The 21,794-nt window shown below is 44.8% G+C and overlaps 1 protein-coding gene across 16 annotated transcripts in view; it reads right to left on the bottom strand.

Moving 5' to 3' along the window:
• Positions 1-764: 764 nt before the first annotated feature.
• LOC121668662 (WD repeat containing planar cell polarity effector) overlaps positions 765-21,794 on the bottom strand; it is a 149,524-nt gene continuing 128,494 nt past the window's right edge. For 7 of the 16 annotated variants that reach the window (XM_042036625.1, XM_042036622.1, XM_042036617.1 and 4 more), the window contains 4 exons: positions 16,693-16,819; positions 10,114-10,208; positions 8,489-8,517; positions 765-2,463 (listed from right to left, as the gene is read on the bottom strand). In XM_042036625.1, coding sequence (XP_041892559.1) covers positions 2,413-2,463; positions 8,489-8,517; positions 10,114-10,208; positions 16,693-16,819 — 302 coding nt within the window. In that variant the 3' untranslated portion in view covers positions 765-2,412. The other 9 variants (XM_042036630.1, XM_042036623.1, XM_042036629.1 and 6 more) reach the window with 7 other exon arrangements.

The following is a 21,794-nucleotide window of genomic DNA, read 5'->3' on the forward strand; positions in this document are numbered from 1 at the left end:
TACACTGGTGCTTCCTGGACCTGGAATAATCAATGACCTCTTTGCTGCCATCAGAGCATTTGCTCTGGGTTGTGTCCCTGCTTTGCCGTTGAATCCTGCGTGTGGCAGGGAGCTGGGACAGCTGATGATGGGAACACCCTTAGCGAGCCATGCAGAGGTGGGCAGAGGCTGGACAGGGTTGCTGCTGTCTGGAGTGACCAACTCCTCTTTGGGTGCAAGACATGCTTTGGGAACTCAGACCAAATGGTTTAAATTAAAGCCATTTAAGAGCATGTCTTAAATTATTAAAGATTTGTAACTAAAAATTCTGTTACAAGTTTCAGGAGTCGTGCATGCCCACTAACACGACTTATTACAGTTATTTTGCAGGCAGCCTTCCTGGCAGGGTGCAGAGAAAACAGGTGATTACAGCTGAATAAGGAACCACTGGTTTGTGGTTTTCCCTGTGCTGACCTCCGTGCTAGCCAGTCGCTGCTAATTCATACATTTTGAGCAGCAATTAATGCACATAAAATCCCATGTTGGTTCCAAACCTGTTTTGATTTTGTCAGTAAAAAGTCTGCAGGTGAATCTCCCAGCTGAGGAAGCTGCTGTGCTGGAGAGCTCTCCTTTTATGTTGCACTGTTGAGCACAAAATGCTGTGGGGAAGGAGAAGGGTGAAAATGGTCACAGGGCTGAAGCCTAAAGGGAAACATCTGTCTATTTCCAGTTAAATCCCTATTCAACACTTTTTTTTCCTGGACAGACAGGACTTTTCCAAGAAAACCATGTGAGGATATTTTTTAATGAAAACCTGCAATTTTAGGAAACAGCATTCTGGACCTTACGTACATTTCTAGTATCACTTCCTGTATATTTTTTAAGCTGAAATCCTCTTAGCATGCAAAGTAAATAGATTATGATATACTGAAGGATTAAGAATCACTGTCTGGTGTCAGATTAATCCCTCATATAGACCATCACTTGTACTGACAGAAATATGGCTGCAATTCAGCAAAATAGCTGTATGGCAAGGCAGTGTGTCACAGCCTCTTAGGCAGAACAAGCCCCCTGTCACCGCGGTCCAGCGCCGTGCCCTGTGTTTTCCAGAAATGCGATTTCAATCCGTGGGACATTAAAGGCACGCTCCTCTACAAGCTGGGCCGTCACCGTCTCGGCTCTGCGTGGGGAGGCGAGGCAGCAGCTGCTCTGTTTCAAAGCTCTCTTTATTTATTTTTCCCTGTTGAGCGTACAAAACCCTATGGGCTGCAACCCCTTCGCTCCCTTCAAACCACAAACCAAAGCATCTCCTTCGCATGGAAAGGCACGGATTGGGAGGAAATGCCGAAACGGTGCAACCAAAATCACCCATCAGGCAGCAGGATTTTGACTCATAGGGGAAAATGGATTGTAAATATTTTATTTGGGTAAAAGCAGAATTTTTGTTAATAAAATACTTCTAATGGCTTGTGGGTTTTGTTTTTTTTTTTTTTTTTACATTGTGCTTTCATTTTCAGTCCATCATACAGATTTGTTCACCACATAAAACCAACTTCAAGAAGCTTACTGGCTTTGGGTTTCAACCACCCAGTGCTCCCCAAAAAATTCAAGCTTGACCCACACTTGTGCCTATGACAGAGTACAGAATATCCATGTCCATACACTCTGCGCTCCATCAGGTGGAGGGAGAAAGGACCCGCGATTATGCTCGCCCCTCTTCACTGCCAGAAAAAAAAAGAGAGAGGGCTGGCACAGGTTACGTTCCCTTCTCAGTGCATTTTCTCTCTGTGGTTAGAGGAGGCAGATTAAAATCTGGACTCCAGTGGAATGATGCTTAAGAGGCTCCGCATCTTTTTTCAAGGCAAAATAATGGTTATTCAACTAAGATGATATATCTAGATATGAAAATGGAGAGCATTCTTTGAAAAATGCTGCCGACTGTGAAAGGCTGCTCTTTCACAGAGGTATCCTGAGTGAAGATCTTATCTGCTGGTATCTCAAAAGACGGTTTTCAGAGCCTTAAGCGGAAATTCAAATCTGCTTCCAAGTGAAGATTGTAAAAACATATAATGCATAGAGAATTACAGACTTTCTCCTGAAAAGCTTATGGATTCATCCAAGAAACCCCACAAAATTTTTCACCATTGAGTTTGTACAGTAAATGGGGATCTGCAATTACTTGCTTTTTTGACATCTCTGATGAAAATGTCACCAAATTTCCCTCCACAAGCAAACACAGGGCACTTTGTGCATGGACATGTCCATGTGAACTCAGAAAAAATTTGGAGGTCTTAAGGGCAGGATATTTTCTAAGCTTGGTGTTTTGTCATCTGCCAGTGGTCAGATCCAGGGCCGGTTGCAAATTTGCCAAAGGACTTCCCGTGAACTTCACCACCTCGGTGAGGTTTCCTCTTCTTTACTTTGGCAGCTCAGTCACACCAGCCCAAAGTGCACAATCTGGAGAGACCCGCTGTCTCCAGTGTCCTGCGGGGGAAAGACAAGCAGGATCAGGCAGGCTGCAGGGAGAGGCACTGGGGGATGGAAACACAGGTATCAAAATACCACCCCAACCCAGGGAGAAGAGACAATTGCAGACACTGTCCCAGTTTGGCCTGGGAATGAAGGATGTAGCCCCAAAATGGTGAAGACTGGCTTGTCATTCAAGGTAAGGCACTTCCCATCTGTTTTTAAACAGATGCCCTGCCCCTGCTGTTCCTGGGAAAACCAGGGGCTGCAGCTCCAGGGACCGTGCATGGTGTCCCCAGGGATGTGAGGAGCTGGCACTTGAGTCTCCACCTGCCTTTGAGACCCCTCACCTGGTGCTTGGAAGCTTATTGGCAAAAGCGAAACTTTAGGTTTTGTTACCTTTTAATTAAAACATACTGTGAACAGCACAAGGCTGGGTTAATGCCAGCGTGTGGCCAGCCAGGTTTTAAAGTGGGGATGGCATTTTGCATTCCTGACACAATGCAAATGCATGATTTCAGCACAAATCCCTGTCCTGCACTCGGTGCCTGTGCAAGGTGGAAGCCCCAGCCCTGTGGGCCAGAGGACATGGCGATGGGGAGAATGTGTGCCACCAGCAGAGGTTATTTCCTAACCCGGGCTAGCGTGCCTGCGAAATGCATGAAATGCTTTGCCTTGGAAAGCGATGTAGTCTAGTGAGTCATTGCTTTCTTTTGAATTACAGATGAGTAGCCAGCCCTTCATGATGCAAAGAAAAAAACTAGGTGTGGAGCTGGAAACAAAGGGAAACGTGTGTTTGTCCTGTCTCAGAGGGCAAAACATGCTGTCTGGCGTGGGAAGAGGGGGTGGGCTTGGCTCCAGGAGGTGGCTGTCAGGGCTGTGTCAGGCTGTGGGAGCACTGGTGAGGGTGGACAGGACTCATGTGAGTGACTCCCTGGCTCCTTGACTTCAGGAATGATGAAAAAAAAATCTCCTAACTCTTGAAGCTTCAAAAGGAACCTTTACCAGAGCAGCAGCTCCATCTCATGGCATGTGCACTTCACCACAGAGATAGAGATCTCCCTCCAAAACAGCATTCCCTCCACAACCTCCCTACCTAGGATGGAGGGAGTAGTAAAAGTACAACGGCTCCAAACAAGCTCTGTAGGGACATTGAGTTTCCAGCCCATGGCTTGGCTCTTCCCTTGCAGGGAGATGGTGAGAGGTGGCCCTGCCAAAATACAACCCCTTGAAAATCCTCAGAGGTGTTTTGAAGATGATATGAAAGTGTCCCTGATGTCCCACCTGAATCAGTGCTTGTATCCAGACCCCACCAGGTTATTCCAGTGTGGAAACTTGAGGCACAGTTTCACCACTGAGACTTGTGCTTAGTAAGGCACCTCTCTCTTCAAGGAGGTTATGAGCTGCCTTACTTGGAAGCAGCCCTCATGGTGGGGCTGTGTGTATGTGCCTTGGGTTTTGGGTGGCTTTAAGCTTTCTGAGGGCTCTCCTTGCTCTCTAAACAACACTTGTTGGAGGTTTCAAAAAATATGCTTTTTTTTTCAGTAAAGCCCTGAGGAGAATCAGTGGCTGGAGCTAAAGAATGGGTGGCTCTTTTGCTCCTTGGGCTGTGTCAGGGCCTTATGCGGAGGGGTTTCTGCTGGTGGTTGCTCTGGGGATCAGGAGAGTAGGTGGGCAGGCAAATGCAGACTGGAAAAAGACCCCACACCGTGTTTGACCATTTAAAAATTCAAGGCTCTTTGGGTAGGTCCCTGTCTACTTCTGTCAAGGTGCAGAGTCTGGAGTGCATCAGGTGGGTATCTGACCTGGGTTTGTGATTTGTGCCTCTGTCTGGGGAGAGGTGAACAAGAAGCCAGACCTGCAGACCTACCTACTCGCTTTTTTAAAAAATGCTTTTCAAAAAATCCTATTTGCAAACCTCTCTGGTCACACTAAAGCAGACCTGGTGGTGTCGCGTGGGAAGCCTGTGATGTGGCATGAAGCTTGTAGAAGTATTTAATGTTAATCAAAGGCTGAAGAGTGGTAATGACTGGAACCTTCCTCTGATACCTGCATCTTTTCTGATGTATCACCCCGGCAATAAAAGATGCCGTAATAATTTGATGAGAGTTGATTTTCATGGTGCAGGAAGAGGGCTGTCCAGGAACAGGGGCAGCCAGCACTGCAGCACTGCTCTCTATGGTAATGAGCTGCTAGTCCTTCAGAGAAGGAAAACATGAATATCCTGACAGGAGAGCATCTACTTGTGCCCTGGAGAGTTCAGATCGTGGGGCTTTTCATAGTAATGATGTGGTGCCGCTCCAGCAGGCGAAGGGAGGAGCGGTATGGGAAGGCACACCCTGTAATTGAAAAGCCACTAAGTCATCTCGGACCTGCAGGGATAGCAGGATGGAGGCAGTGGTTTGCTCTGTCTCCAGAGGTCTGAGGTAGAACAGAGGATCCTTCTACTCTCCTGGAGTGGGAAATACAGAGAAATCTCTTCCCCGCGCTGCTGCATTGCTCCCAGGAGGCTATGCTTTTTCTCCTGGGATTATTCTCAAGGGCATGATGAAGGTGGGAAAGGACAAGAGTGGGAGAGAATAAATGAAGGAGCCCCGGGAAATTATTTTAAACACCTGTCTTATTCAGATGAAGACTGCCTGATTCCAGGCTGCAGGAATGACTATGTGGAAGGACATGCCTGTTGCTAGGATCCGTAGGTACTACTCCTTTTCACTGGGAATGCCTTGTTTTCCTTGAATAGCATAATACAAAACCATTCTGGCTGATAGGTATTCAGCTGAGTGATAATATATTAAAACTGTCATCTGGCAGCCATAAGGAGCCATTGGCTCCAGCATCTTAAGTTGCCCTGTAGAAGATCAGTCTCTGGTCCAGGAACAAGAGAGAAGTTGAGATTAAAGTTTTCCAAAGGGTCTTGTTTGTGCCAAGGTAGGCGACCATGGTGTTTGGAGCCTTGGTTTCACTGATCCAAGTCGGGGGGCTGCTAAATGGAGACTCTGCACTAACCTACACAGTTGCTCAAGATTATCAAATTCCAGAATAATGCAGACCAGGAGGGACCTCTGGGGCCACCCTGCTCAGAGCAGCAAGGCTGGGCCAGGTCTCAGGCAGCACGGTCCTCCAGGCCACCCTAATCTCCCCTCCAACCTTTCCTGGAAGACAGGACAGAACATGAACACCAAATCCTGGCCACTCCAAGTATTGTGGATGGAACGCTCACTTCTCATTCGCTTCAACCTTGTTGCCTGAGGAGCCATACCCACACAAGCCATGCATAGGGCAAGGAAAGCTGCAGCTTATCCTCATTCCTCCACCATCTGTCTTCATCCCCACCTTCGTGCTCAGTGGTGGGATCCTCTGGCCAGACCAAAACCAGTCTGGCAAAGCCACATAGTCTGCATTTGTCCTACTGCCAGCTGAGAACACTTCAGCAGCCCTTGCCCACCATCAGCCTCACACCAAGGGGCTGCAGGCAGGACACAGGTGACCTGTGCTAGTGCTGGAGGGACACAGGTGATCCCCATGGTAGTCACAGTCTTGCCCCTGAGCCACTTCTAATGCTTTCCTCCAGAAAACAAATCTTGTTCAACAGCTTGAGCACTGCTTGGCTGTGTGACAGCCAGTTGCTCTGGCAGGTCACTGGGAACAGTTTGTTGCACGATCTCTGTAGTTTCAGGGAGGAGAAGCTTCCTCATAGCTGAGAGCAGCAGCGAGTGAGGAGTTCACATGCTGTGGTGCACCTACAGAAGACAGGCCCAAGTCAGATCCATCCCTGCCGAGGTCTCCGTGGCCATTTGCACTTGGAATAGGTCACCTCTGGCTCCAGCCTTTCCCCAATAAACTGGAAAAGGAGGGCAAAGCAAATCCTCCTGCTCACAACTGCAGAGATCTTCCTGCAGAATTGCCTGTGTAAGAAGGGCCGGGTTTTGGGTGTGCTCCCCTTGGGTGGCACCAAGCCCAGTATTGTGCGAGCTCCTGCTGAAGCAACATGCGGGAAGTGGTGTCAGGGGGATGCCAGCCTGGGGAAGCAGGGGGGTGAAAGTGGGACCTTGGGGATGGGCTGTCCATCATGCAGCAGGCTGCTGGTGGTGTCCAGGGGAAGAGCTGCTGATGGTGGGTTTGGGTTGGATTTGGGATGGGTTGAACTAAAGCCACAGGTCGGTCCAGCTAGAAGGATCTGCTCTGATTTGCTGGGTGCTGGTTCCTGTGAAAGCACCCAACTGCTGCAAGACTTCCGAATTTCCAGATGCCATTCAAAGCGAGGACAAAATGTTGATGGAAACGTTTTCACAGAAGCATAAAGTTAGTGTTACATGGATGGCTTTTCTTGGTGTGCACTACAGGCTCTCCCTACCCTGCCAGCCATCTTCCTCTGCAGCTCACAGCTGTTGCCTCCCTTCCCTGGGTCCAGAGCAGCTCGGATAGAGGTGCCCCATTTTCCTGTGCATAAGCAGCTCTGCAATGTGTGCTGAAATCAAAACACCTCCTCCCAGGTCACACAGGTCATACTTTGACCCACCAGCTTTTAGCAACAGTGACCACTCAGCTGCAGTAACTTTTTGGAACCAAAGAATGCTTTAACCACTCCCTTGGGTAAGTCCTTAACGATGTAATGGCAAACTTTCTTCTGTGCATCACTCTTGTTATATAGCCTGAATCTTTGGGCTTGTGGATTTCATTGTTATAGTCAGAGATTTCAAATTAACTTCTCAGTTTATTAATTCAACTGCTTATGTGAAGGCAAGGAGGTCTTCCACACAGCTCGGGGAAGGAACAGTTAACTGCTGGCTAACTCAGCTGCAAACCCAGGGATCCCACCAATGTCTTCAGACCATCACTGCTGCTGTGCTTTACTTTACTCTGTGTCCTGAGGCCACCAAAATCATTCAAAGGCCGATGGGGAGATCCTGGGAGACGAGTATTTCCCACCAGTGCGACCCTGACTTGGTGAACTCTGGCACCTGGTCCCCAGGCTCTGCCCATCCTCCACCCAGTGCAAATGCACAGGGGCCTGCAGGAAGCTGCAGAGGTGGGGCCGCTGTGTGTTCTTCCTCAGTGCTTCAGGACTGGTAGAACAGCTCTTAGAGCACAATTTTACTTGGCACAGGCTGGTTTTGTAATGAAAGAAATAAATAAGTGCCATCCTGCTCTGCTGGGAGGTTGAAGTGTTTCCTTTTTTTTTTTTTTTTTAATGATCTGTTTGCACTGAGGCCAAACACTGAATACTTTGGCCTCAAAAATAAAAGTTTAAACAGGAATTGTAATTGGGAGGAGGCTAAAACATAGGTGCTCTTGTGCCTTCATCCATGCTGCCACAAGATTTATTTTATCATTTGTTACTTTTTTTTTTTTTTTTAAATTTTTCCTTAGAAGTAGAACTGAGGAAGTGCGTTTGTGCTGCGTGCTGCTGACTCACCAGCTCTGGAGAGAGGCTCGCCCTCTGCCTGTGCTCTGTGTGCACCCCACTGACTCCCAACCACCTGGGATCCCAAACCAGGCTGGGAGGGAATGTCCCCATGGCAGATGTAGGATCTGGGGGACAGGGTAGTGTTTCCCTGCCCACATGGAAGTCTTCTCCTTCTCTCCCTCCCCAGTGAGTTTCCTGCAGGCTGGAAGCGTGGGAGCCTGTGTGGGAGAGGGAGGAGAACACAGGCCTGGAGGCTGGCAGTGTGGGAAGGGATGGACCACCTCTATTTGCAGCACCTCGCAGTTAAATCAGTTCAGAGTTATAATGAAACCACAGGGTAGCATCTCACTCCTCTTCCCTGCAATCTTCCTCTTGGAAGTGCCAATCCAAGCGCTGGTTAGCTCATGTAAGATAAACGTGGATGGAGGACGAGACTTTTATGTGCTGTGCTCCATACAAAGCAGCAGGTGAAGCCCTACTCTAGCAGAACCGTACAGGAGCATTTCTACCAATTCCAGCAAGAGCCCTGCAGGCAGACAGCTTGCAGGGACAGGCTTGGGGAGTTTCAGGAAGCTTCAAAATAGAGTAAATAATAATAAGCAGAAATAAAATAATAAATCAGAAATGGGTTACCTGCTCTGAAGGAATGGCTCTCGTATTTCCTTAAAAAAACAAACAAACAAAACACAACAAAAACACCCACCATGTTATTTACATTCCATTTAACTCACTGAAAAACCCAAACAAATAGAAGTATTACGTAACTTTCACTTTTTTGATAAAACAAAGCTATTTTATATCATGTTATTCAATGGATGAATTACAATACTTGTTTATACAAGTCTATACACGTAGGATACATATATTCCCTCAAACACCACAACAAGTTAAAGCAACCATGATTTTTGTGGATGAGGCAGTGTGGAGATGCAAGGCCAGCAGCAGATCAGGGATCCCACGTAGTCCCAGCACGGTGGAGAGCTGTTGCAGGACTGGGATGGGCAGCCTGGGACAGTCATGACTGCAGGACACCTCTGTCCCTGCAGTGGGGTAGCGCTGGGGTGGTGGGGCTTGGCAGGGGCTGCCTGCCTGAGTGCTCTCCTCCTGTCTTGGGAAGGCTTTGCAGTCTGCGTGCTGCCAGGTTGCTGCAGGAGCTGCTTCAGGATGAGGCTTCATGTTACAGCTTGAGCCGAATTAACAGCTGCCAACATCAAAAAGAAGTCCTGCTGCAGGCAGTGTCCTTCTGCCCCTCGCTTGGTGCTGTCTGTGGTGCCTTCTAATCCCCACACAGGGCAGGTCAGTTCATGGGATGGACAAAAGCCCATGGGAAAGAAAACTAACAACTTCTTTTGGGTTGGGTTAATGTGCTGTCGGCTCCCTGCGTGGTCCCGGGAATGAGGGGGGAAGAAGGTGGCGAGGGGGCAGCGGGACTGTCCCATTGAGATGGTGACAAGCTGCTAGTTCGGCTTCACTGCAAGGTGGAAGTGTATCCATAACTGGCTTGTCCTGCACAGCACCAGGAGCTGGACTCGATGATCCTGATGGGTGCCTTCCAACTCAGCCTATTCTATGATTCTATGGAACTATCTCCTTCAGCTGTGGCTGTAGGAATCACCTCACCCCTCTGTGCCTGGAGACTGGCTCCATTCCTACCCACCTGTCAGTACAGCAATGGGACACCCGGACAGGGCAGGAGATAAAAATCCTCGTCTCACCCCTTGTGCAAACACTGACCTATCCCTGCCTGGCTGCCTTCACGGGATAGCTCTTTAACCATGACCTTCTCATGCTGGACTGCTCCTCTGCTGAACTGCTGCACTCCCTGGGCTCTGCTGTGATGGGGATACCAGGCGCTGTCGAAGAAAGGCAGCCCCTTTGCCTCCTCCAGAGCCCCGCAGAAGCCACGTGCGCTGCTCCTTCCCAAGCCATGGAAGTGGGGAGGCTCTGCTGCTGCTGGCTCCTGCACAGACTAACAGAGCCACGACGGCTGAGAGTAACAAACCCTGCCTGTTTTTGTTAAATCACGGATACTGCTTCAAGATAAGGAGATTCAGGTGATTGGTTGACTTATTCTACCTTCCATGAGCCAGGGCTGAGTCCTCCTGCCTCCCCCTGCCAGGAATACACAAACCAAGCTCATGCTGCAATGCCACTGCCTTGTTTTTCCTCCTGGACCCAAATGAATTTTCAAGATGTGAATTACCAATATTTCTAGCCTCATCCCCTTGAGCATATTTGAAAGAGACTCACTCGCTTACCTTCCTGGCTGCTAGAGAAGGTTTTCCTGATCAGGGAGGTGGTGTGGCCATCCGCTCCAGGCTCAGTGCCCTCTGCCTGTCTGTGGCTGGTGGGTCTTGAAAAACAAAACAGAAGTGATAGAGGGAAACACTGCAGAGCAGACGAAGGCTGTTTTGTTTGTTTTCTATCTTTTCAAGTATACAGCAGTCTGTGTAATTTCCTGGTTACAAACAGCAGCTCTTTTCTATCAGGTGCCATTAGGTTTGTTGACTGAGCGTCACTAGGATCACTCCTTTGGCCATGCAGTTGCTCCACCACTGTCCTGTCATTCAAAGATGAGGTATAAAGCTGGTGTTTTTTGGAGCAATTACACTTCTGTTAAGCAGGACAGGCTGGGGATGTTCAACACACATTGCAGGCACCAGGCACTGTTCGCAGCCCTGCATGGAGGAAGTTGGGCAGATGCCAGGAGAGGAGGATATCAGACCCAAAATACAGCACTGATTTTCTGTAATTTTTGTCCCTACAGCCCTTTCATCACCGAAATCCAAGTTGTGAAGGAGGTGCAGGAAGGAAAGCACCAGCTATGTGTTATGGAAAATGCAGATGGATTTGTTTTCTTCTTTTTTTTGGTTTTTTTTTTGGTTGGTTTGGTTTGGTTTTGTTTGGGTTTTTTTTTTTTTTTTTGCTAGTCTTGGTTTCTTCACTCATCATTAATCTCTGCTTACACAGGCTTGTGGAAAGGCAATCCATTCCCAGTGCAGTGGAACTGGAAACCTGGAGGCCATGTTGTGCCATCTCAGCTTGCTGACTCGCCACTTGTCCTGCCATCCACAACCTGCCAAGTGCTTGATGAAGTCCAAGGGAGCATTGCCTTCATCACGGCTGAGTCAAGTAGAGAAAATAAACTAAACACCCAATGCCAGGCCAACTGGGAACTCTTTTGGGAGGATTCTCATCATTTGGGTAGCTTTTCCTCCTCTGTGGATGTAGTCATGACTTAAGCAGTGTTTTACTCAAGGGTGGCTTTCAAGTATGACAGCAGTGTAGCTGTGAGAATAAAAATGGGAACACTTTTGTGCAGCACCCAATTTCTTCACTGCCACAGTGTGAGATCTCACTCAGCTTTGATAATACAAACAGTACATTCCAGGCGTAAAAAGCCCTTTATAACTGATGACAACATAAATAATTAAAGAAAAACTCAGATTTTGCCTGTGCGTTTGTCTTCCCACTACCAGTCAGGCAACAGCTATGCAAGCAGCTGGGCATATGTAAAGCAACTAAAAGCACCTCTCCTCACCAGCTTTCTCGAGACATTTTTAAGCTGCAGTAATGCAACTCTCCCATCACACTAAGCTTTATTGGTTCAGTATAAGAAACTAAGAAACTTCATTGGAGACCAGATTATGCTGGTTGCAAAAGCAGGGGGATTCTTGTGCTCTTCGACCCCATTATCTCCTGCGTAGTGTCTTGATCAGCTTTCTTACACACGGCCTCGGATTCTGCCGAGACCCGCAAATTGCTTTTTTGGCTGCCAAATTGCCATAACCTCTTCTATTTTTATATTTTAAAAGAGCTTAAAACCCTCCATCCTCTTTGGATGTGTCTTTAAAATTGACCAGTACTGGGAGGATTTCATGTATATCCGAAGGCTTAGAAGAAGATGTTGCCTCTACTGAGCTTCTAGTTTTACAGTCAACAGACATGAAAAGCCCAGCGGGGATAAAAGGAACTTAACCAGTTCTGTCTAATGCATATAAATCTACCTAAGAGCTCAAGGCACTGGAAGTACTCAACGCACTACATTTATCTAAGATACAGAAATGGGTCTTCAGCCCACATGCCACATGCCCCATTTTGATGCCAAGTTAATATGAATTAAGAGACTGAGATGAATAAACAAGGTCAGTCTGGGCTGGGCCAAGTTGAATCAATGTAAAATAATTGTCAGTATTTTCTGTCAGCAGCGCTGGTTTATCTTGGCTTGGGATTCCCGGTGCTATAGATTATAAAATGTTTTCAGTGGAACAGTTGGCAGACATTTTATTGATTTTTCTTTGTTTTGTGAATGCTGGAAAAATTTTCATTAAGTATACACACCATTCATGTGATGAAGCCAAATTGCTTTTTCAAACTTTTCTTTCTTCAAGTGTGCTAATGCGTTAACACATTAGCAATCTAATGTAATCAAGAGGACCTTTGTCTAGAATCAAGAGGCCATGGAGCACACCTGGATGTATCTCAAGCACTTACGGGCCAAGAAGAGTTAATTTTGTGTTTTCAAGGTGCAGTATGAACACTGACTGATTAATTTGCCCCTCTGAATTTGGTAATGTATTATCTCAGTTTTACAGAGGTAGAAATCGAGAGCGCAACTTTGCACAAAGCCATCTGTATCTGCCTGCTGTTGCATTCTTGAGGCACATGAAGCTCCTGGGCTGGCAGTGGCAAAGAATGAGAAGGAAGAGAAGGAAGAGAAGGAAAGAGAAGGAAGGCTGCAGCAACCAGGCAGGAGCAGCACTGCTGAGCTGCTGGATCCCACTTCTGACATGAATTTCCTACACCACACCACCACATCCCTGCATCACACCTATTAATACAGTTAATTTGGAACTGAAGACTGCTCAGGCAGATAGAGCAGCTGGTAGGATTACACCTGGACCTGGCAGACGTTATTTCTCAGCCTATATTCCTGCTATTTTATGACTGGGTTTGCTTCCTGGTTAAAGAAGATTTTGAAAAAGGTGGAAGAACAAACAGAAGTGCCATAACGGTGATGAACGCTTCCTTTAATTGCACAGAGCAGTCAAGTAGGAATAAGAAATTCATTTAATGTCGTTTTTTATGTGGCACACAAAAGGGGATGCTGGGGGATAACTCTAATTCCCTCCCTCTATGCTGATTTAATAGCCAACATACACAGATCCAAAAGATGCTGTTAATGCTTCCTGAGGTTTGTTCAGTGATGCTACAGATTCAAAATATACAGACGTGCTCATGAGCTTAAATAAAAACCTTGTAGAGAAGTAGGAATATGTGTATTTTTAAGTACATAATCAACAAGAAAGTTTTACAATAAAAATCACTGTGATGATAAACACTTTTGCCTTCTATCTTAATCACTTGTATTAAAATAATAGCCTAATTAAAATGGGAATAGCTCTGGTTTGGGGGATGGGGACTAGGTAGATGGATAATGAGCTATGAACCCCTCCAACCCAGCCTCACGCACATCCTGACACCGCCAACAAATGCAAGATATTTAAGCCCACAACACATTATGGTAAGGAAAGAGAATGACACACTGATGGGGAGGAAACCCACACTGCAGCTACCAAGGCCAGTGGCAGAGGAGTGAGTACAGTCACAGCTCTCTGTGACTCTGGTGCCAAGCTCTGGCATGGTCACAGGCACTCACTGGTTGACTCATCCAGAAAAAAGCTCACAGGCAGTCATCAGCTCCTTTGTGTGGCTGAGAGGATCAGCATGCTACCTTGGTCCTCTGAACTAAAACATCCAAAATACTCTCCTCAAGTACAGGCTTCTGCTGCAGGGTAATGCTGATCAAAATGTTTTCATAAACAGGTAACAAGAATAATGGGAGGACGAGAATGGCCAGGCTAAAACATAGCTGATACTTGGAAGGAGAGAAGGCAATGGTCAATGCCAAATGTAAACCGGAGGTGAGGTCTTTATTATCTTTATCTTAAGAAATTATTCACTGGACTGTGCATTGTTGGTGGTGTTTAACTGTGCTTTTTATGTTAGAGTGAAAGAAATCAGGCAGCAAATGAAACGCTGCTTTCTGGAAAGTTGTTCCGAAATCTTTGCTGCCCATAACTTTGTGTGTGTGTGTCTGGCTCAGAAAGTTAACTACAGCTCTCCACTGGCAGCAACACGATTGCTGCTTCCATAAAACATCATGGAGTTAAATCAAGAATAAGTTCTCAAAGAAATAAATCCTTGAGATTGTTTTATAAATTATTATTTTGTTTCCAGCCTTTTCCATCTGTTTGCTGTCCCTGTCTTCATCCCGGACTATGGCTTTCCTGGTTAACTAAAGGAGATGATGATGTGAAGAGTTAGTTGAAGTGATTTTTTAATCACACAGCCTGAAAACTGGGCTCCAGTTACACATATGCAGATGTTAAATGCCCTGAAGGGCATCAGAAACAAGATTTATTAAGCAAGTGGAACATAAGTGTCTTCTGCTAGTCTTCACAGGGCCCTTGCTTGTGACTTCTGCCTAGGTGTAACTCATGAGATATGCCTCAGCTGTCCCAAAAGCTGAAATACAAGAAAGAAAGAAGTATGTGCTGGAGATGAGCCTCCAGGAAGTTGAGTGAAATACAGATCTGGGACTGCATCTGGGACTGAGAGGGGTAGTTGTGTTAGAAATGCAGTAATGTAGTAATTGGTGTGACTAGCTGGTACAAAGATGTACCAGCTTTCAAAGACTCTGAAAGAAGAAAGAACAGCCATTGGATTCTCTTGCTGAACACCAGCAAAGTCCTGGTGTGGTGTCTTACAGGAACTTAAAGAACCACTGCTACCCAGAGGAAGCCAATTACAAAACTGGAAAACTGGTAATGCTGTGAGTATCTTGAACAGAGAGATTAAACACTGCAATGACCGCAAAACAGAGAACAACCCTATTTATGTAGGGTCCCAAAACTAAAACTTCCTTTCTTTATAGAGATTTCTTCACATGAAGAAGTCTGATGCAGACTTGGCAGCAGACGTGTTGTAGAAGAGCAACGCTGTGAAACTGGAGGCAAACCAAGCCACAGTTGGGTGCTTGCAACCATCTGTGGCTTTCTTTAAGCACAGGGAAGAAGCTGTTGGAGTCACCTGTGCCTCAGCAGGTGACCTTCCCAGATGGTTGGTGTTGTCACAGGGAGTGCCTTCGAAACCTAAATTCTTTTTGGCAGGCTTCAAGCAGCTGTGGCCAGCCAGGAGAGCCGTGAGAAGTTTTCTTTCATAGCATTGCAAGTGGCAATCAAAATCTCCGGCCTCTCCCGGTGGAGGTCAGCAGCATCTCCAGGTGTCCGTAGGCGGAGGAGCTGGTGCACGGGTGGGAGCTTGCTTTATGCTCTGCAACCAAAGGCCTTGGGAAATCCCAGCTGTTCATGCAGCTCTGGCGATTGCAAGGAACCACTCCTGAGGCTCAGCAGCTTATGGTGACCCACCTGGGTAGGTGCAGGCAAACGTGGTCAGGTGGGGAGCCCAGGAGTCGGAGCAAAGTTGAACTCTCAGTCTCTCTCCCCAGATGCCTGACGAAGGCAGACGTGGGACTGCCAGAGATGTGTGAGTCATAGCAACCTCCGAAAGGGAAAAGGTGAGCTGAAGGGAGGGAGGATAGCGTGTTTATACCTTGGGATCAGAGGCGTGTTGGGATTAGTCTCTGCTCTGGTGCGCTGCTAAAGGAGCTCCTTTTCTTAGAGCACTTGGAGAGCCCTCTGGAGACAATGCAGTCTGCAGCATGGAGACCGTCTATATTGTTTGCCCATGTCAGTATGGTGGTACCTTCATCCCAAAAGTTAAGAAGGAATAACTGTGCACTGTACTTTTAAAGGTAGGCCCCACCTCCGAACCCATTAGATAGCTCTGAAAGCTTTAGAGCGTGCCCCGTGTCCTAAAAGTTGTAGGCAATGTATAAAAGAAATACTTCACTCATGATGTGCAGCTGGCAAAATGGATATAACCCTGAATACTGGAAAAGCTCAATGTGCCCATGTGAGGGAGACAGAAAACTAGTTAACATACAGATTACCAGAAAGAGAAGGAAATGCGTGTTTTGCCCACATGAACAGCGTGTTCAGCACAGTTATGTACAAATGGCTGGGATGAATGCAATGTGGAAGTTCAATGGCATACTCACATCAGATTTACTAAAAACATTCCTACATGCAGTAGGCATAGAAAATAAAAATAAGTCTATATACTATATATACTCAATGGGAACAAATAACTGGTTTTTTTCTTTTTTTACCAAGAATGCATGAAGAAAAATAAGAGAAACAAATGCTTTTTGAATCTTCGCAGAAGAGCTATTTCTTTCTAATTTCCTGCCCCTTGCAAGGTGGTGTGCAATGAAAGCATTGGAAAAAAACCCCAGTCATCAGAGCTGTTTTTTCTCTCACAGCTAAGTTCAAGGTTTGAATCAACTTCAGAACAAGGGCACTCTCAAAAGATCTTCCCAGGGGTTTTGATCACAGGCTAGAGATGTGCTTACAGAAATCTGCAAAGATCATGTCAGGTTTTTAAAAGTTCTGTTCACCACCTGCAACTGTTAATTTGCTGCATTTCCATTGCTGTATTTCACTTTTCTCCATATTCAACAAGCAAGGCTGCCTTTGCCCAAACAATTTAATTGGAATATGGTTGTGCTAGTGTGTGTTAAAAGCTTGCAAACTGTCTATTTCTGGAGATTTCTTTGTGCCTGTGCCGTGTCCTTTGGGCTTCCAGGTTTTTCTTAGTTCCTCCTTAAGGTCTTAATATTTTATTGTGTTTGCAGTCGTGATGCAGACAACAACTGCAGTTGCCAGGAAGGTTCAGAATATCAAACATACATTTCAAAACTATTCAGAACTCACCTGCCGGAGCAGCTCTGCACTGGTGGTGTGTCGGCAGGGCCAGGAGCAGGCAGGTTGCACCCTCCTCCCTGCTCTGGAGATTGGTCAGTGAAAGATGGGTCTTCTTCATCTGACTGCCCCAGAAGTTCTGTTAAGAAGAATCAAGATATGGTGTCACACTTACTTAGTTTGAAAGTACCAGCCAAGCTGCCAACTGTTTGCCTTGGATGTCCATAAGGACAAGGGTGTCCTCTCTTGAGATGGATCAAACTGAATGGAAACCCATATGCTTCCACAGCTTTCACCCTTGGCTTTTCCCTTGAAAAGGAGGCCCAGTAGCCAATGAGCAGCAACAAGAAACAGGTCCAAGAGTTTTTAAAAGACAGAGACTGAGTGTATATTGGCTGTAGTTAGCGAGGAGGAAATGTCTTCTCTAAATTGTCAACTACAGAAGGTCCAGCAGGCTGCCAAAGGCTGCTGCACATGAGCATTTTCCTGCTGCCATAGGGATCAAAGCCTTATCAATTGGACTAGCTCCCCAGAAGGGTATCTGTAACTCCTTCCTTTAAAAATAAAGACTTCCCTTAGCTTTGTTTTAAAATATTTTGGTTCACAATCAAGACCTGAAGTCTTCAGTAGGTGAAGCATGGGCATCCAATTCACAAATTCCAGTCTGAGCCCTCTGGAAAAGGAAATTGTTTAAAAATATCTGAACCACTTAAAAATACAGAGAAGGAATTGCATATTCTAGGTGTGAGACTTTAAATAAATAAATAAAAAATGTAATCAAACCGCAGGCTAGCAGAGTTTGGATTAAGGAAAAAAAAAATCCTGTTACAGATAAAGACTTTAAAAGATTTTTCTCAAAATCGTAAGACCCTTTTGCATTTTTTCCTCTTCTAATCCTGTTTTTCTCCCCTTGTTCTCTGCCTTCTTGGATCCTGTATAAGCTAATCTGCATGATACCCATGGTGGCACCATGGCCAGTGGGGAGGATGTAACACCCTGGCGAGGGTTGCCACACTGTTGGTTAGAATTTTGTCTGGAGACCCAGAACACTCGCTGGCTTAGGAAGGCAAATCTCCTCGTAAGTGTTTCTGAACCTCTGAGTTCTAAAAATCCAGTGTTGTAGGATTGCTGTGGACTATTCCTACTCTTCATGTCACCTAAATATTACTGGCATCTGTGGTGTGAGGGAGGGTGAAGTGTGGCAAGGTTTGGCTTTCCCAGGTAGCTGATGTTGTCTGTCTGTGCTGCTGCTTCCCACAGGCAGAGCAATGTGGGAATAGTTGAAAAACTTGGCTGAAAGCAGCACACCTCGAGCAAGCACACCACACTACAATAAATAAAGGTGCTAAAGCAGCACTGTGCAATTTCCCCTCCATCTTGATTAAAAAATCCAAAGAGAAATAAAAGCAGAGGAGAAAATAGGTGGACGGGCAATGCTTTACATCTCAGAAACTCAACTCCAGGGCAAGTAAGGGAGGTTTCTCTGGGCAGCTCTTCTTGGAGCCTGGCAGAGTGAGAAGCCAAGAGAAGGAGAGGAACAATATTGAGAACTTATAGAGGTTCAGGAGAAGCTGCTTTTCATATACGTGAAGAACTCTGGGAAAGGGCTTAAACAAAATTCCTGTTGATTGGGGGAAAAAAAATAATTAGGCAAAATCCACTGCAGGTCTTGCGGCACAAACTTTGACAGCCTCTGCTTGGGAACACATCTCTCACTGCTGTGCTCCCACCTGGAACTGAGTCTTTGGTCCTGAAGAGCCTCCCTCTCCACTTTGCCTTATTTTGTTAAGAAAGAGAACATTAAACCTTTTAATTTGCAAAATGTCAAAGCTCAGATGTACAGGGTGAGTCAAGCAGAGGTAATTAATTTTTCTTTTATATTTTTTCTTTTTCCAGTAACATCTAAGGCCTACATAACTTACCCCCTTAAAGTTATAAACTTTTACCAATATATGATGTCCATGACTTCTTCTGAGGCTGACCCAGCTCCGAGGAGTGGGGACATTTCAGAACATAAAACCCTGAGAAAAGCTCAAAGAGGAGTGCGTATTGAGAAAAGAAACAAATTAGAATTGGGTCAACTTTGTCTTGATCTCTTTCCATCACACTACTGATTTGTGTTTCCTTGTCCCTGCCGAGAATCAGAACTGAGTAAATCCCAGTCCTCACACCAATCACTTCAGCGTAACTCATGCATGTGCTCCAGGTGGTACCCAGCAGCTTTTTAACTGGAGTGGGCTACAATTTGGACATACAGAGTCCTTGTGTGCCACATTTCTAATATATGAATGCCATGAGCATATAATGCATATAATTATATTTTGTGCTGTGGATGCAGCACAGCTACACCTTGTTAAATAATGCTACTGGATCCATGGGAACCTCATGGAAAACAGAGCAGTCTGTCATCTGCAAGCACCAAACCAGGGGAAGAGCAGGGTTCTTACCCACAGGAGTGCAAATAGACTTCTCTGCACTTTTGTATCTGAAATAAATATCTGAAATTGACCTCAAGTTATGAGCATTGAACCTATTCTGGTCTGGAGATACAGCTGCCGTGTGGAGCATTTGATAGGATCAGATGCCAGGAGTGGTTCAAAGCCACAAAACCATCAGATATGAGCTATAGAACAAAGAAATAAGTATTTTTGTTGTGGGACATGGACTCTGCTCCCTGTGAGAAGTGCTAAAGCAGGAAAAACAAATGCACAAGGGACACTGTTTAAACAACACAGCCATTCCCAAACTAGACTATCCCACTTTTAATTAGAAAGGGAAGGATTTTGACAACAATGTCACAGAGCTGGGAGAGGGTGGTGGTCCTCACGTTTAGATCAGGGTGCTGTCTAGGGTTTGGTGTTTAACAGAAATCTGACTTTGTGCTAGCACTGGAGAGATCACAAGTTTCACCCAAGATTTTGTATTCAGGCAATCTGGGATACTCCTTTGGCTTATTGCATAATAAACTGTTGCTGTTTTAAATTCTAACCTACTATTTGCTTAACATGTTAGGATCTGGGGATTTCAATCTGAATTTGAATTTTAAAAATTTGAGAGTTGGTATTATGCTAATGTTGTGGTTTCATCATTAAAGTAATTTATCAGATGAAATAATGTGAATTTTTTGTGCTAAAAATCTTTAAAAAAATCCCATTTGTCGTGATCAATATTGGGATAATATTGTGTATACGCCCAACCACACAATGACACAATGCATATTCTGCATTTCCAAAATTTCGTGGTAACTGCTATTGCTACATCTAACACCTGTCAGAAAGAGCCAAATATCTTTCTTTACAAGTCCACTCAAAGTTTTCCTAAGCTTTAATGAGCAGGATGCTCTCTAGGTAATGCATGCAGGTGATGAGATATCATGCCTTCCCGGCTCATACACCTGTCATTATTTAACCACATCTATTCTCTTTTGAATCTGTGTCTGCAAATTGGAAGCTGTTTCCATTCTCCAGGATCCTCCACTGGACTCTCAGGGATAAAAATGCATTTCAGAACGTGCAAATCCGTGGTAAAATGAAAATCTCCTTTTAATATTGTTTGCAGAATTGACAGCTCTACTTAACAGAAGCCATTAAATTATTTACAAAGTAGCAGCTGCTCTTGTAGCAGCCTTTTTTGGGCGTGAAAAATAAACTAGTTGATAAGTGAGAGATAAGCCATTTGACTTCCTCTTTGTGTGCCTGGCATGGTACGCAGAGCCAATTCTGTACAATCTGATGTTTACAGAGCAATCCTCGTGTACGACCTCCTTAGGCAACAGGGACACAAGAAGCCCTTAAAATGCTGAAGCAAGCATTTAATCAGAACTCTTCATGCTGATCTCTGAAAAATTCAATAAGTTCAAAAAATGTAACTCCTTCTAAAGATAAAATATCATTTTTTTGCTTCAAGAATTGCAAATATATGCCAACAAACTCCCAGTGAACCACACAGACTTCAGCCGCATTGCTCTTTTACAAAAAAAAAAAAACGAGGTAAATAGTAGCGTTTTTCCGAGAAAAACAAATCAAGGGTCTGGAGAAATGCAAATAGTTAATTCAAGTGAGTGCTGTAAAACAGTAGAATTTACTAACAATCACACTTTTTTTCTCTTAGGCATTTAAACAAATTAATTTTTTTCTTGAATAGCTAATTCTATGTAAATAAGTTCATATCTCCTCTTATTATGGAATAACTTTTTTTCATTTAAGTGTTTCTTTTTACCTGCTGAAAGCAAGCTCTCATGATTTTATGAGGTTTTGGGGATTTTTTTAAAGGCAAATAACTGCTGCAGAAGGCATGAGATTGGGGATGATTTCACACATTATCAAGTTGTGATAATTCTATCTCAGGTTTTCTCTACACAAAGCTATTTCTAAAACCACTGCATGAAGTTCTTCTGGTATTAAAATCAGTGGGAACTTCCATTGCTGATTTGAGTGTGGTCAGCTCTTTTTTTCTGGCTACAATTGTTCTCCTGAAAACGTCTTTCTAAATAAACATATTCTAATAAAATTGTTTCGTTTCATCAAAATCCTGCAGGGAAACCACAGAGCTTTGTTTGTGAGAGTGGAAAAATGTAACTCTAAATTTCTTTGCTTCTTCTCAGCTAGTTTTCCATGGATTTTTATTTTTAGATTATTTTTGTGTTGTTTTGTTAATTCCCAAGGCTGACATGTTTGCATTTGACAAATTGAAGAAATATTGGTTTTATAGTACTTCTCAAACTCATTGAGAACAGCTGTTACAGTTTAAAGAGCTGGATAAGATTAATTCTGAAATTAAATCTGAATATCTCCCAGTTCTGTTGTAATTTAACAATCTGATGCCTGAGAAGATAAGGCATCACTACTAGTAGAATCAACCCTTAATAGTAGCATAACATGTCATTATTTCACTAGTTGGATAGTAGGGGTATTAGCAGCAGCAAAAATGTTTTAGTGGGTGTGCCAGGAAATTTAAGAATTAATATAAAAGTTATGTGATAAAACTAAAGAAGTAGCTAATATTTATAAACAACTGCTTTTATTTTTGTAGCTGACACAGTTATACTTCACTTAGCAGTCTTCTGTAGTCTGCAGTGAAACCTGGCTCTAAAACTTTCTGCAAATGGAAATGCT

This window comes from Corvus kubaryi, unplaced genomic scaffold, assembly GCF_017639235.1.
Source record: "Corvus kubaryi isolate FWS band 111438036 unplaced genomic scaffold, C.kubaryi_AGA036_p1.0 37386, whole genome shotgun sequence".
Taxonomy (NCBI): Eukaryota; Metazoa; Chordata; class Aves; order Passeriformes; family Corvidae; genus Corvus; species Corvus kubaryi.